This window comes from Pseudorasbora parva, chromosome 15 (assembly GCF_024679245.1).
Source record: "Pseudorasbora parva isolate DD20220531a chromosome 15, ASM2467924v1, whole genome shotgun sequence".
NCBI lineage: Eukaryota > Metazoa > Chordata > Actinopteri > Cypriniformes > Gobionidae > Pseudorasbora > Pseudorasbora parva.
In genome coordinates this window covers 5,295,126-5,310,846 of record NC_090186.1, presented here as the reverse complement: position 1 = coordinate 5,310,846, position 15,721 = coordinate 5,295,126, and the positions used below count along the sequence as shown (strand labels likewise).

Genomic DNA, 15,721 nt, shown 5'->3' with positions numbered 1-15,721 from the left:
ACCTTTGTTTTGAATAAGCAGCGAAACTTACATACTGTGCCAACATTATATGAAGTCCCAACATTCATTGTTTGCTATGATGAACTATTTTCAGTGGCTGTGTAAAAACATATTTTAAAAATCTGATTTGTGAACATGCATTCACAGTCTTTAATAAATGTGATTTCATAAATAACTTGTGTACAGCAAATGAATGGTCATTGAATCAGTTTAAAACACTGCCCTGTGTAGAGAAAATATATTTCCTATAGAAAATGGACATTATGATGGAATCAAATTGAGAACTTAAACGAATATCGAAATCTGTATAAACACCCAGCCCTACTTACACAAAAAAGGTTGCTGTTATATTACAGTGATTAACAGTAATTAGTTGGGCAACAACCACCAAGCGTCACAAATCCATGAACACTGCCCCAAAACCGACAGTTGTGCTATTCTCACAGTCAATCAGTCCCTTCTCAATGCATAATTAAAACATATCACATCATGAAGGCAAACATTACAGGAACTGCATGCTGATCAGGCCACATTTCCTCACGAGCATCCCATAATTCCATCGGAGAGTGAGCAAAACAAGGCAATGAAGACCCCTCACATCTTCAGGGGACAAAATCAGAAACTACTAACACAAGTATGATGTTGGCTGGGAGGTTTATGGGAAATAGGGATGCAACAATACAGTCCACGGTTCAAAATATACCTCGGTTTTTAACCACGGTTTTCGGTTCGGTTCGATTTTTGCTATTCTATTCTTAGGCGACAGGAGCAGAACGAGGTTCAGAAGAAAATGTTTTTATTGAAATAATCTATTTTACTTAAACGACTTGAAAAGCCTTACTTAAACTCAACTTTACTTTAAAGGTGCACTATGTAGTATTTTTGCAGTAAAATATCCAAAAACCACTAGGCCGGTGTTATATATTTTGTTCAGTTGAGTACTTACAATATCCCAGATGTTTCCAACTATTTGTAAATTGTGAGAAAATTGCTATTTTAACTAAGGACCGGGACGTTTCAGCATAGCGTTTGAGGGAGTCGCCTGTCAATTGCGTCATATCTGCCGTACCCTCGGTTTCGGGTTTTACTTGGCAGGAGCGCTTTACTCTTAGCAGTGTGAACAAGTGAACGCACGGAGTAACGTCATAACATCATTTTCAACACACTTAACTGTATCTAATATGATAAACAGAGCTGCATTACCTCAAAATCATAACCGGAAGAGCGGATCAGTGCAGGCGCCCGGCGACCGTGTCCCGTCCCGTCATAATAAAAGTCCCGGTATTTGCGAGGCGGGTATTTGTTTAACAATCGCTCCAGCAGCTGTGATCAGGTCCATAACACTCGCTCCTGCTCTGCTTTACACTACAGTAACGTTAATAACCGCATCCATCAACGTGATTTCTGCCCGAGTCCTATTTTGCACTGGCTGTGATGAGAAGACCACATCTCCCAAGATGCTGCGCTCACACTTTGCGTCATCAAACTACGCATTTGTTTTGAATAGGCGCCCTCCAGTGGACGGAAAGTTGCATAGTGCACCTTTAAAAAAAACCTTGTACACATTCCTGGTGTATTGTATAATATAAAATAAATATATATAAAGATTTACAGTGGCAGCTCAGAGATGAACAGTAGCACTTAAGTATGAAATTAAATGAATACATGTAGGCTAAAATTAAAACTACTTAGTCTTCAATATGCAATATACATTGATTAAAAGCTACTGTATATACTTTATTCAAGAGCAGTGAGTGATTTTTCTCATTGTTTTAGTTGTTTTATTAACATAAATTTAGAGGTGAACTGTCTCTTTAGGGACAAGTGTTCACAATTACTGCGCTGCTAAGACCTGCTCGCATCTCATATACAGACACGTGATTTTATTTTCACTTTAGACATAACCGACTGTGTTTACGTAAACCTTATGTGTATTTGACAGTTTTACCGCAGTAAGACTACTTAGTCCAGTAATCACGTGTGATTGACAGGCGCGCGCGCTCAGCGCATGTAAAACACAAATGAAATGTTTAACCGGCAAGGCTTAAAAACGCGGCTGAACACCCCCTAACTTTAGTGCATATGATTGGATATTTGCTAATATCAGCGCTTAGACTCACAGGCACACTCAAAAAGAGCCTAAATAAACTGAGAGAAATATTAAAACGAATAGAAATAGAAATAATTAATTTAATGCAAAACAAAACAACAACAAAAAAACAATTCACAAGCGAGTATTGAACCGTGATTGACGTACCGAACAGTTCAATATTATATTGAGAATTGTGACATCCCTAATGGGGAGATCATCTTAGAAGCCTAAGATGAGAACATCTGGATGACATCACCATGAACATGCTTAAATGAAATGTTTCCATGGAGAGAGAAGCACTGATGAGACAGTTAGGTCCAAGAACGTGGAGTTGCGTGACTGTTAGAGTGGGCGGGTCAAACAGGATGCTGGAGTGGGCGTACTCACAGGGAGTGACAGACAGGACGACCTATAGAACTGAGGGATGGTCATTTTGAAGTGACTGAAGTGGTTGAACTGACAGAGGAACAGAAAGCACAGTGTAGTAAAGTGATATAGAGAGACACGACTGGTGGCCACACAGGAGAAAGAATCAGACTGAAACTCCTCAGCAATGCATTAGCTGTGTCTCATTTCGGAAGGCTGCGTCTTCCAGAGGTCGCATTTGAATTCATAAAGCCGTCTCATTTCCAAAATGAGCAGGACACTCCAAATGCGACCTTCGAATGCGCCCTTCTTTCACAGGATTTCGGAGTGTGCATGAGGTGTATCCTTCGCTTCTGCAGATAACTTGCCATTCTTTGCATCGCCGTTAACAACTGTCATATTTTTTATATTATAAGAAAAAACAGCACCACTGCCAGATATAAATGCAAGCGTAGATGTGGTGTTTAAATGTAATTAGTTTTAAGCTTGTTTTTGTTTTTTAAGCTGTATTACCTGAAACAGAGAGTTGTGGTAAACAGGATTACAAGTGTTTAGTGCTTTTTAAACGTTTAGAAGGGTACATTGCTGTCAAGACATGAAACATTTCATGGGCATTTTCAAGTTATTAATAATTTTAATTTAAACTGGCGTGAGAGTGAACGAGGCTGAACGTGTTGGCATAGCAACGTGATACTTCCTGCCTGTGTGTCCTACAAAGGATGTCTCGTTTAATTCTGACTGAGGACACTCCATATACTGCATCCTTCACAGTATCCTCCGGAGGAGGCAGCCTTTAAAATTTAACGAAATGAGACACAGCTATTGTCATACATGTAAGATGTGTGTGTTCTTTACCTGTAAGGTGTGTAATAATGTTACCTGGTGCACAAACACGTTGTTGAGGTGGTTGGTGAGACGGCGAGCAAAAGTATCTCTGAGCTCAGAAAACAGATGCTGCTGCTGCTTGACTGCCATCAGCTTATCGTGACCTTAACATCATACAAACATGATCAATGCTGCTCATGCACACCTTTAAAGTGATATTTTCACACAGCGAGTGACGTATGAGAGCGGTACCTGGTTTGAGCGCTACATTCATGCACTGGGACAGAGCCTCAGAAGCGTTGATGCAGGCTTCGATACCCTTAGGAGAAGACAAATCGCCTTCTTGCAAAGCCTTGATGTGTCCTTTTGACAGATCCATGTAGTTCTACCATGATAAAAAAGACAAAAAAGTTAAAGCGATAAAAATAGACAAATTCTTATCATACCTTAGGCAGTACAGAAGCACACCCCCATCTAGAACTGTACTCCCCTTGGTATTTTAAATAAATAAACAAGTTAATAAACAAGTATAAAGACATTTATATAAACGATGTATAAATCATATGCCACTATACATTTATCATTTAATAGTGTTTCCCAAACTGGGGTCTGTGAGGGAACTGCAGAGGGTTTGTTTGTTTTACACCCGTGCATGGGGGATGGAGATCACACTCAGAGCTCAGCTCGCAGCTGCAGGTATTCATTTAAACGGATGCTGAGCAATGTTAGTCTTTTAACTTCTCAAATTAATTTCTATGAAAGTTAAGCTTGCAAAGGCATGAACTGAAAACACGCCAGACTGAACTCGCGTTGTGAATGTATAACGCAAATGTGGTCGCGATTACCTCAGCTCTCATCATGAGAGCTCATCAGCTCATTTATGACATTAAATGTAATCTGACTCCTGCAGCATTTGTGCTGTGGCACTCGCGCAGTGACTTGATCATTATATTGAACACACACGTTCAGTATTTAATTGTAGTGTCTGTTCTCTAACTCAATCGCAGTAATCCAGTAGCGGAGGCTTTAGGAATGGCCTCACAGGGCAGCAAAGCATTCTGGGAATTGTACTCTTTCATCCTCATTAGACAAAAATACATTTTCTGTCTTTTCTCAGTCTAGAAGGCACCAAATTCAAAAATAATTTCACATTTTTACGACATTAATGACCCAGTTTAAATACAGATTCATCTTTCCAGCGCTGAAGTACCCCTTTAAATTCTTTTAGCGGGCTCCTCCCCCCTAGTGTCAGGTTTCATATAACAAAAATGATTTTAAATACTTTATAGTCAAAACCTTTTCTAATCTTGACAAAACACATATTGTCAGATATAAACATATTGTACCCTCAATGTTTATATCTAATGTGTAATTCTGTTTTGATCTTGTTTTAATGCTCTTGTACAGCACTTTGGTTACAACCTTGGTTGTTTTAAATGTGCTATATAAATCAACAAACTAAACTAAACTAAACAAAGAAAAGTCTTCTGGGCTTGGGGGCTGTCAAAACCGCTGAAAAAATAAATTCAAATTTTATACTCAAATGGATGACCTTGTATAGTCTAACAAAAACATTTAAACTCTTACATTATGGTCACATCTCGAGCACCTTTTGTTTTTAATTGAAATGTGGATTATTATTTTAAATTTGACAAATGTTGTGCCCTGACGTACCACGAGGAACTGGATCTCATCCAGTAATTTGCCATTGTTGGTGTTGCTGATCTGAATGAGACGGTTGCTCTGGGAGATCTGGTCCATCTGCTCCTTCACGCTCTGCAGCATCTCCTCGTAACTCAGCAGCTTGCCTTCGATGTTGTCCACCTCCCCCAGAGCCTGATCCAGCAGCTGCATGAGGATGTTCACCTGCTTCTCAGAGGCCATGATGGACTGGATGTTAGCCTGAGCAGAAAAGAAAAGATATTATTATTCATGATACCAAAAACAAAGCTAGTTTCACCTTTGATATGGTTGTCAAAGAATAACTACACTACATTATCAGAAAAACTTCAAGCCACATTGGCCTTGAACTTTAGATAATTATTGCACTCAGCTTAATATAGATAAAGGTTATTATGAAATCCCAATGACAGGTGCAATAAATATTTGTTCAAAATTTCTAGTATTGAAGGGGTCCTATTATGCCTTTTCACAAAGTCTTGTTTTTGAGGTTTGCTTTCATGCTTGATTGTTCAAAAAACTTTACTTTTCACATATTTTACATTATTAAAAGCACCTCTCTCCCCAGTCTGGTTTGAATATGCCATTTAGTTCTGTTTTCGATGAAGCCCCTTCTTCTGAAATATGAAATGTGCTGTGATTTGTTAGCTGGCCCAGAGTGTCGTGACTGGCAGCACTTTTTAGCTCGTTTGGGAAATGTCCTAGCCTGGTTAAAACCAGACCATTCTCAGTAGTAACTGAGTTATGGTCTGACAAAGCTTCATAGACAAATAATTTCCAATGGGGCGTCACCAACGGACAACAGATTGTCCCGACAAAGTGGGAAGCTTTTGTGCGGGTTTTCAACGCTGGGATTATAATGTTCGGGAACAGTGTTTAAAATAAATGTAAAGTTATTCAGTCTTAGAAAGGTCAAACAAATGAGTTTTGCAAACCAGCGTGTCTCTTTGACAGCAACAACGGTGTCTTCTCTAATGCAGCTCCACCAGGCCTCGTACCCTTTTTTCATGTATTCTGTAGGCGATGATCATTTAAATGAGTAATATTGTGACTTCACAAGATCCGGAAAAAATGCGTTGTAGTCCAAATGAGCCGTTTGTTTGTAGTTCTTGGAAAGTGTATTCTGTTAAATAAAATATCTCCCTTTGGAGTGTACTTTGAGCTTTGTAACCTTGCAGAAACTCTTTGTAACCCTTTTTTAGCAACATTACACACTAACTAAAGCTGAAAAAGTGACAAAGCATATTAGGACCCCTTTAACACACCAGTGTTTAACATACTCACCCCATCTAGGACCTGAAGCTCACGGGACAGTTTCTCAGCGAAGGCCTCTGCGTTGGAAATGGCGTACTCGCAGACCTCCATCATGCCCTCAATGTCCTGCTCCTCACGGGCATTCAGCTCCTGGTAATCGTCCAGAGCGTCCTCATCTCCTCCAGCAACACTCTGACTCTCTCCACTCGGGACTGACTCTGGGGAAAAGGCATGAGACAGTGAGCATTATAATATTATAATACTATGATATAATATTATACACTGTTTCAAAGTTTGGGGTCAGTACATTGTTTGTTTGTTTGTTTTTAAAGAAATTATCATTTTTACCACAAAAGTCCAAAAAAATATTACGCAACCCGACTTTTTAATAATAATCAGAAATGTTTCTTAAGCAGTAATTCATAATATTAGATTTATTTATGAAGGATCATTGGACATTTAAGACTGGAGAAATAATGCTGAAAATTCAGCTTTGATCACAGGAATAAAATACATTTCAAAATATATTAAAATAGAAAACTGTTATTTTAAATTGTAATATTTTTTGACAATATCACTGTTAGTGTCTGTCAAGTAAATCAAATAAATGCAGCCTTGGAAATACAAAATCGTACCGATCCCAAACTTTTGAACAGTGTGTATGCACGTGAGTATATGAACTAAACTACTCCATTAATATAATGTAAGTAACACATTAATTACAACAAAACACATGCACACAAACAGATCTAGAGGGTGAGCAATGTGCAACTGTTCCCTGCTAACTGCCTATGGGGTTAATGGAAGGAAAGAATGACAATTAATGAAGGGGAAAGTAGCAGGCGGTGGGAAATGGAGGAGGATTAAAGATGGAAGAAAAAACAGCATACAAACCTTCAGCTTTAGGAAGCTCTGGCCAGTGAGAGATTTAAAGAGAACAGCACAGATCAGGTTAAAGCATTAAGGGACACTCATAAAGACACTGCAGAAACCCAAAAGAGCTCAGAAAAAGTGAAAGAGAGAGAGCACTAGCTGCAGGAAAACTAGTTTGAGTATCTACCACTGCAGATGTAATAAGCTTCAATCATTTTTTCTATCAAAAGGGCTGAGGTAATTACACATTAGAAACAGACTGGTAGTTTAACAACATGCTATTGCTCTCCCACACCACCGGGAGAAGTAGTGAGCCATACCCTCCAGCAGCTGAGGACTGACGTTTTCAAACTCCACTTTCTTCCGAAGGTAGCGCTGGTTCAGTTTCCAGATACATGAGATGAATGAATTCTTCTCTGCGGCGCTGCTCGCAACCCACCGATAAACCTTCTCAAAATGGAGGTCAAACTCTGGATTCTCCTGAAGAATGGAAGAAATGAAAAAAGTACATTTTCTCAGTATATTCTGGCCAATAACCATAACTAAATCTCTAAATAATTCAAATATAAAACACTAAAAACGAATAAATTACTTTAAAGCCACAATATGTAATTTGTCGCTGCTAGAGGTCGCTCACAGAGTCATGCGCATGTAACGTTTCACATATGACCTCTGACCTTAGTGGCATCTTTGGCATCAACCTCTGTCAGGTCCCGTAGTTCCCAGGCCATCTGTCTCTTATAGAAGTCTCCTTTATCGGACTTCTTCACTTTCACCACCTTCACCTGCACGGGACGCTCTGTCGTCACTAAGAAGGTAAAATCATCAATAATTGAGTGTTTAATAAATGATCTGACAGGGATCTGCGGACTGTGTCTGTGTTCTACCTGTGGCACACAGGAAACAGTTCTTCTTCTTTTTCCCGGCCTTGCAGACATTGACGATGCTAAGCAGACGCTCGTCATTGGGGGTGAAAATATCCCTCTGAAGGGCGTGCTTGATGGCGGTCATGTTTATTCCTGAAATTAAAAGCACAGTTGGGTCATGGGAATCAGAAAACAATATTTATACTAAACATATGTAATCTGAATGGGCCTTATGTATGAGAACATCATAATTGTGTGCTTGGGTCATGGCTATTAATGGCTCCCAAAAATCATATTCAAATTTGGATTTAGATTTATTGGCCAATATATTTGTTATTGGATTTAAAATATAAAGAATTATCAGTTATTGTACTGACCAAAATTTTAATATCGCTGCATCCCTAATAGAAAATACTTCATCTGTCAGCTGTAAGTGTGCAACAATACTTCAAATGTACAAGAGACAATAAAACACGACAAATCTGACCCTGAACCACAAAACCAAGTCTCACAGGTATATTTGTGGCAATAGCCAACACAATACATTGTATGGGTTAAAATTATAAATTTTTCTGTTATGCCAAAATCATTAGGATATATTATATCCTATCTTAAGTAAAGATCACGTTGCATTACGATATTTTGTACATTTCCTACCGTAAATATAGCACACATTTATTATTAGTAGTAATATGCATTGCGAAGGACTTTTTGCACCCTCAGATTACAGATTTTCAAATAGTTGTATCTCAGCCAAATATCCTAACAAACCAAACATCAATAGAAAGCTTATTTAGTCTGGTTTCAGATTATGTATAAATATTAATTTAAAAAAACAAAGTACCCTTATCACTGGTTTTGTGTTCCAGGGTCACAAATATAGCTGAAGCATTACAGACATGCAGGTAAAAAAGGTGCTTTCTCACATTCATACAAGTTTCATTTTATTCATGTAGGTAACTTAAATGTGAACATATGTCTATTATTCACAAACAAAAAACATTAATAGAAAGTACCATATTGATTGCAGTAAATACCACAGAATAAAATTATTATTATTCCGCAGTATGATGTATATTAAAACCATAGGCCTATGTAGGCCACTTACCGCCATTGTATTTTTTTTTTTTAAATAAAGGCTTTGTTTAAATCTTAGATTACATAACTACGTTTTTTTATGAAGATGTCTTTATTGTCATAATAATAACAGATGTTTTGTATGTATAAAAAGGTCAGCTGACCCAGTAAACACAGCGCAGGGGCCTTTTTGAGAAACCAATAAACTGCGACTACTAGTCGAAGCTTACCTTCTTAATATCCAATGCAGTGGCGAAAATGCTGTCTTTAACACTTTGATTTGTATTTGATTAAAATAAAAGATTTGTCTTTCCTGAATATCACATCAGCTGTCAGGGACCCAGCCCTGAGAGCAGTGTGAATAAGAAAACTTTAATGAGCGAAAAAACACATAAACTTCCTACTTCCGGTAGTATTTCTACAATAAAAGTCACCCACTGAACTGTGACTTTTATTGTAGAAATAATACCGGAAGCAGTTCCTTTATCTTTAATGGAACAACCGTAGATGCTGTGATTTATGTTGACAGGTTTTTTTTTCCCGGTAGTTCTTGTGTATATAAAGATGATATGAACTGATGATCAACAATAGCAGATCTCTAAACTTATCATCCTTAACCGTTTATGAGCTCCATTCTTAACCCATTAAATCGCATTTTTTTTCCCAGAGAAAAATATTTCTAGTATATTAAATGTCTAGTAGACCAAAGTTGAATCTAGGTATATGGTGTTAATGCATTCCAAACTTCCAACAATTATTTTAAAGACTGGGTTAAATAGGGTTTTATTAGGCTACATTAACAAAGAAGTTAACATGGGTTGGCTCTTAGGAAGGACAAAAAGCATTCATATGCAGCAGTATGGCACAAATAATCAAATAAAATGATGAAGAAATTACTTAATTGTAGGAAATAGGAAGGTAATTATAATTGCTATAATTATTAGCCTATAAACTTTTCATTTAAAAGTTTAATTTCTTGCCTAAAGCCAACAACAACCCTTTTAGAGCTTCCAGAAATAAGAAAAAAGACGTGGTCATAATTGTGACCGGTGGGATTAAACGTGAGCTTCAAGCTTATCTCATAGGCCTAAGGTTAAAAAGGGAACTGATTTGTCTTGGTTGGTAATAAAAGAAATCTATGAAAACAAGACCTTTTCTAGTTTACAGCAGGCTACAATATATTTTATACAAATATATTTTAAGATCATTTGTTCACTAGTATGATAGAAAAGTATAATTTCAGTAACAATAAACTGACTTGAGGAAACAGAAAATATATAGATTGTCTTATCAGTCCCCTGATAATGCCGGATAATAACACCAAGGTCAGCTTTTGCTGATTTTCATTCTGCTTAGAAATCTCTCAAGATGAAGTCAGAACTTCTGCTGGTGTTGGTGTTGTCTCTCTGTGTGAGCAGTAAACCCCTGTCCAAAAGGAAGACGCATAATAAGTTGCTGCTGATCTCTTTTGACGGTTTCAGGTGGAATTACGACCAAGATGTGGATACACCAAATCTGGACATGCTCGTTAAAGAGGGAGTGAAGGCAAAGTACATCAATCCCCCAGCGATCACCATGACATCTCCATCACACTTTACAACTATTACTGGTAAGGCTCAACACTAGCTTATTTAGGTTAAATCTCATTGACGTGTGTGTAGAATACACACTTACAGAAGGCATGGCACAAAAAGAGCAGAACAGAAGCTCTGATATGGCCAAATTAATCTAAACACTGAATTGGTAGCTTTTGTACTGCATATAATATAAAATATACATTTTATATTATACACACACCGATCAGGCACAGAAGAGATGAAGAGATAATTAGTGTTATTCACATCAACTGTCAGTGATCATAATGTTATGTCTGATCAGTGTATGTATATATTATGAAGTAAATAACACTGATTATCTGTTAGTGGGTGGGATACATTAGGCAGCAAGTAAACATTTTGTCCTCAAAGGTGATGTGTTAGAAGCAGGAGAATTGGGCAAGTGTAAGGATTTGAGTGAGTTTGACAAGGGCCAAATTGTGACGGCTAGACGACTGGGTCAGAGCATCTCTAAAACTGCAGCTCTTGTGGGCTGTTCCCGGTCTGCAGTGGTCAGTATCTATCAAAAGTGCCTCAAGGAAAGAACAGTGGTGAACCAGTGACAGGGTCATGGCTCATTGATGCACGTGGGGAGCGAAGGCTGGCCCGTGTGGTCCGATCAAACAGACGAGCTCCTGTAGCTAAAATTGCTCAATAAGTTAATGCTGGTTCTGATAGACAGTTGTCAGAATACACAGAGCATAGCGGCAGATCAGTCAGGCTGCCCATGCTGACCCCTGACACCGCCAAAAGCACCAACAGTGGCACGTGAGCATCATAACTGGACCACAGATCAATGGAAGAAGGTGACCTGGTCTGATGAATCATGTTTTCTTTTACATCACACGGATGGCCGGGTGCGTGTCCGTTGCTTACCTGGGAAACACATGGCACCAGAATCCACTATGGAAAAAGGGCAAGCTGGCGGAGGCAGTGTGATGCTTTGGGCAATAATCAATGGAGGCTCCACCTCACAAGTTACAGGACTTAAAGGATCTGCTGCTAACATCTTGATGCCAGATCCCACAGCACACCTTCAGGAGTCAAGTGGAGTCCAAGCCTTGATGGCTCAGGGCTGTTTTGGCAGCAAACACGAAATACTAGGAGGGTGGTCATAATGTTATGCTTGATTGATATATATTATTATTATTTTATTATTTTATTTTTTTAATGAAATGTATTATTATTTTATATAATTTTGCTGAAATAAGTGCAAATATTCATGCATCTGATTCACACTTAGATGTGCTGTGTGCCCCCATGGCTTACCATACTAGTGTTTATATTCTTGTCCAGTCTGCATTATCATGATGTGCAAAGTCTTAAACTGTCTTCTGAGATCTGCTGAGCACACGCTTACTTGGCCAATAACTTCAACCTTGTTAAATGACAATGTGCAAGGTTAGCATGAGCTCCAATCTTCAAGGTTATTTACATAAGCAGTGGTCCAGGTTCATAAACCTTGTTCAATGACCAATTTACAGTTCTCGACATAAGAAAAAGACAGAAAAGATATTCGACAATCTTAGTTCATTTGAATCCACTATTAGTTAGAGCAATTTGTTGATATGACTGAATACAATTGTGTTATGTATACTGAATATTAATCACAGTATATAACAATATGATTGTATGTTAATCTTTCATCCAGGGAGATGGATAGAGAATCATGGTGTTGTCCATAACCTGATGTTTAATGTTACAACTGGCTTGAGACTCACCCATAAGGCAACACTTAAAAAATCTGAATGGTGGGATAACGGTGCTTTGCCCCTGTGGATAACAGCCCAGAATCAGGTGAACTTTCTCCTCTGACAAGCTTATTGTAAGCCGATTGTAAGGACAAAATACAAAATAAAATGTATTTGATTTTTGTATACTACGTACCGGTCAAAGGTTTGGAATTAAAAAATTTAAATCATATCTCTGATCACCATAAATTACATATTTAAAAAAAATCCTGTGAGAAAATTTCTTCATGAAGCTTAAATGTAACTCTAACTTACCCCATTTAGTATTCGCTAATTCATTTGTTTACTGCAGTTACTGTAGTAAACGCTGCACAAAGGTATCGCTCTACACCGGACACATAACTGTAATTAATATGATTAGCCTTTAGCTTGACTGTGTTATAGAATAGCTAATAATGCTAATGTTGCACAAACCCCGTTCATCATCTCAGTCTGCCTTCTAACAATCAGCATCCTTAGAAATGCTTTGAACATCAAAGATCGTCAGTGGAGAAAGACATAGGCTACAGTTCATCATAACATCATATCATATACATAATTTACCCGCAATATTGCTAAATACACAATTTTTCATATCGGCAAAGGTGTTGACTTATGAATTTCCACATGGTTTGTCTGAAAGCATATTAAAAATACCACATACAAACAACATTAAAAACTTTTACCACAGGGGATGTTTAAAGATTTTTTAATTGCTTTAAATCTTTTTAACTCTTATGTTGACCAGGGCTGCATTCATTCATTCAAAATTATGTAAAAATATTAGTATTGTGAAATATTTCAAATTTAATATGTTTTTGAAATAATTTATTTCGGTGATGTGACAGTGAAGACTGGAATAATGACAAACTATTCCATTTAATTTATAGATACAATAGAAAACAGTTACTTTAAATTGTAATACTATTTCACAATATTACTTTTTTTACTGTTGGCCTATATTTGATCAAATACATGTAGCCTTTGTGACCATACGAGACTTCGTTCAAAACCATTATTAAAATAAAACAAAAGCCATTATTCCAAACTTTTGACTGGATTACTTTTTTTTACTTTTGCAAAATCGTCCGTCATTGTAAATGAATTGACATGGTCTTCCCCAGTAACATCTTCTGTATAATTCAAAGGGTCTGAAAACAGCATCATTTTTCTATCCTGGTGGAGCAGCAAAATACAGTGGGCAAGCTGTGGATCGTTCCCTAGTGCTCGATCACAATCATCCTGATGACAATGAGACAGAGTGGAGGCAGAACATAGACACGGTTATGGGATGGTTCACCAAAGAGGACTTTGACTTTGTTACTCTCTACTATGGAGAACCAGACAATGTGGGTCATGCTTCAGGCCCCGAAACCCCAGAGAGAAGAAAGATAATTGAGCAGATTGACCGCACTATTGGCTACCTCAGGGAGTCAATTCACAAGAACGGTTTGGCTGATCATCTTAACGTCATCCTGACCTCAGACCATGGCATGACCACTATTAAAAAGGCCAGTGAGGTTCATGAGATAAAGCTTAGCAATTACATGAGTTTCGCAAATCAATCCAGCTTTGACCTGCTTGACTATGGTGGGTTTGGGATGATCACACCGAAGAAGGGCAAAGAACAGGAAGTGTATGATGCCTTGAAGAATGCACATCCAAATCTGACGGTCTATAAGAAAGAAGAGATTCCAGAACACTTTCACATAGGCAAACATGAGAGAATTCAACCTATAGTTCTTCTGGCAGATCTGGGGTTCAATATTAACTCAGTAAGTGGCTTTGGAAATATATATTATTTATTTACTTACCCTTTTCACATTTCCAGGATTCTCAAAAGCAGAATTAGTCCTAGTTGGGTAAACTTCTATGGGATAATTTTTTTAATTTCCATTTGCTCAAGTAGCAAAAGAAAAATGAGAAAGTTTCCACAACTTGAGGGGGGAATGAGGGGAAAAAATATAGAGCGAATTATTACATTGGTTAAAAGAGATTTGCAATGTTGATAGCTTTGGAAATGTGTCAACAAAGTCTGTGAAAAGGGTCCATTGTTTGAAAGCTCAATGTGAAATCTGACAATATTTTAGCCAAGAATGGTAATTAACACGTCGTACAAGCTCCACATTATTCAGCTAGTTTTGATCTTTTATCAGTAGATAAATCAAATATAGCTGCAAGCAGCGATAATGGGGCCCAAGCCCTGGCGCCACCACGCCAGGTGGCTTTAGGGAAACTGTGCTTAGTGTGCAATATTGATTTAAAGCGGATAACTGTAGTAGGACTGTCAAAACCACATATGGGACATTTCCTGCAGCCAGCTGCTGCCACCATGACCACAAAACACAATGGCCACATCTATGAGATCATTTAAATTTAGATGAATTTCATGTCATAGGATGTTATAGGTCAAAGTTATAATTTGCAGCTCAAAATTTAAGGTCTCATATTTTTATTTACCTAATTATTAAACGTATTATATAAAACTATGTTGTCAGTGCACTACAAAACGACTGTAAATCTTGAACACAAAAAAATGTATACTTGCTATCTTAATTTCTTTCAAAAATAAATAAATAAATAAATAAATCTGCCTCCAAACAGTAGTGTTATTATTAGATTGAAGGGTGGATTTATGTAAACAGTCTACCTGAATTAATCTTTTTTCTGCTCTAACATTTTTTTTTTCTTTTTCGGTTTGTGCAGAAGATCCTTTTGCATATTAACAAAGGAGATCATGGATTCAGTAATGAGGAAATGGATATGAAAATGTTCTTTCGAGCCTTTGGACCCGACTTTAGGGATAATTTCTTGGCTGAGCCGTTTGACAGTGTCAGCATCTATCCGCTGATGTGTGAGCTGTTGGGTGTAGCTCCAGAAGCAAACAACGGAAGCCTCAGTGACACTAAAGGCATGCTGGTGGATAACACTGATGTCGGTAAGCATCTGATTCACATTTGACTCTCAGAAGAGGGGTTCATTGAAAGTTGCCTCTTCTGTCAGTCTAACAAATTATTTGAACCATTTTGGTTTAAATTTTAAGAATATATTTAGTAACCACTGCAATCCCTTTCTTATTTGCAGGTGGGAGCAGTGGAAGAATCAAGAAGTCTTTAACCCTTCTGACATTAATGATAGTTATTTTAACCTTCATTTGAAGAGATTTACCGAAATACTTATAATACTTTGCAATCAGCAAACCCTGAATGCATCATCTAAATTACTTTTAAATTAAGAGTATTGTTTTCTAAGTTTTCTTATTTCAATACTGAAAGTGATGATAATTAAAATTTGTCTATTCATATTTATTATATTAAAGGGGTCATAAACTGCATTGTTTTATAACATTTCTTGGGGTGCACT

At 37.6% G+C, this 15,721-nt stretch overlaps 2 protein-coding genes across 11 annotated transcripts in view; one reads left to right on the top strand and one right to left on the bottom strand.

The window, feature by feature from the left end:
• The window catches only part of exoc1 (exocyst complex component 1), a 24,542-nt gene extending 15,122 nt beyond the window's left edge, over window positions 1-9,420 (bottom strand). For 2 of the 8 annotated variants that reach the window (XM_067416835.1, XM_067416838.1), the window contains exons 1-10: window positions 9,264-9,420; window positions 7,978-8,109; window positions 7,768-7,898; window positions 7,411-7,570; window positions 7,112-7,129; window positions 6,248-6,435; window positions 4,958-5,185; window positions 3,536-3,668; window positions 3,314-3,447; window positions 2,480-2,548 (exon numbers count right to left, since the gene is read on the bottom strand). In XM_067416835.1, the coding sequence (XP_067272936.1) occupies window positions 2,480-2,548; window positions 3,314-3,447; window positions 3,536-3,668; window positions 4,958-5,185; window positions 6,248-6,435; window positions 7,112-7,129; window positions 7,411-7,570; window positions 7,768-7,898; window positions 7,978-8,101 (1,185 nt within the window). In that variant the 5' untranslated portion in view covers window positions 8,102-8,109; window positions 9,264-9,420. The remainder of the gene's footprint in view (window positions 1-2,479; window positions 2,549-3,313; window positions 3,448-3,535; window positions 3,669-4,957; window positions 5,186-6,247; window positions 6,436-7,111; window positions 7,130-7,410; window positions 7,571-7,767; window positions 7,899-7,977; window positions 8,110-9,263) is intronic. The other 6 variants (XM_067416839.1, XM_067416841.1, XM_067416840.1 and 3 more) reach the window with 4 other exon arrangements.
• On the top strand, window positions 6,318-15,721 carry zgc:153896 (uncharacterized protein LOC569930 homolog). 3 transcript variants are annotated; one of them, XM_067416845.1, is made up of 6 exons: window positions 6,318-6,456; window positions 10,515-10,642; window positions 12,280-12,425; window positions 13,507-14,133; window positions 15,065-15,296; window positions 15,443-15,721. In XM_067416845.1, the coding sequence occupies exons 1-6, from the start codon at window positions 6,449-6,451 to the stop codon at window positions 15,514-15,516; spliced, it is 1,215 nt and encodes a 404-aa protein (XP_067272946.1). In that variant the 5' UTR covers window positions 6,318-6,448; the 3' UTR covers window positions 15,517-15,721. The 3 variants fall into 3 exon arrangements, with proteins under 3 accessions (XP_067272946.1, XP_067272947.1, XP_067272945.1); XM_067416846.1 differs by lacking the exon at window positions 6,318-6,456 and adding an exon at window positions 9,542-9,752; XM_067416844.1 differs by lacking the exon at window positions 6,318-6,456 and having other exon boundaries at window positions 9,816-10,642.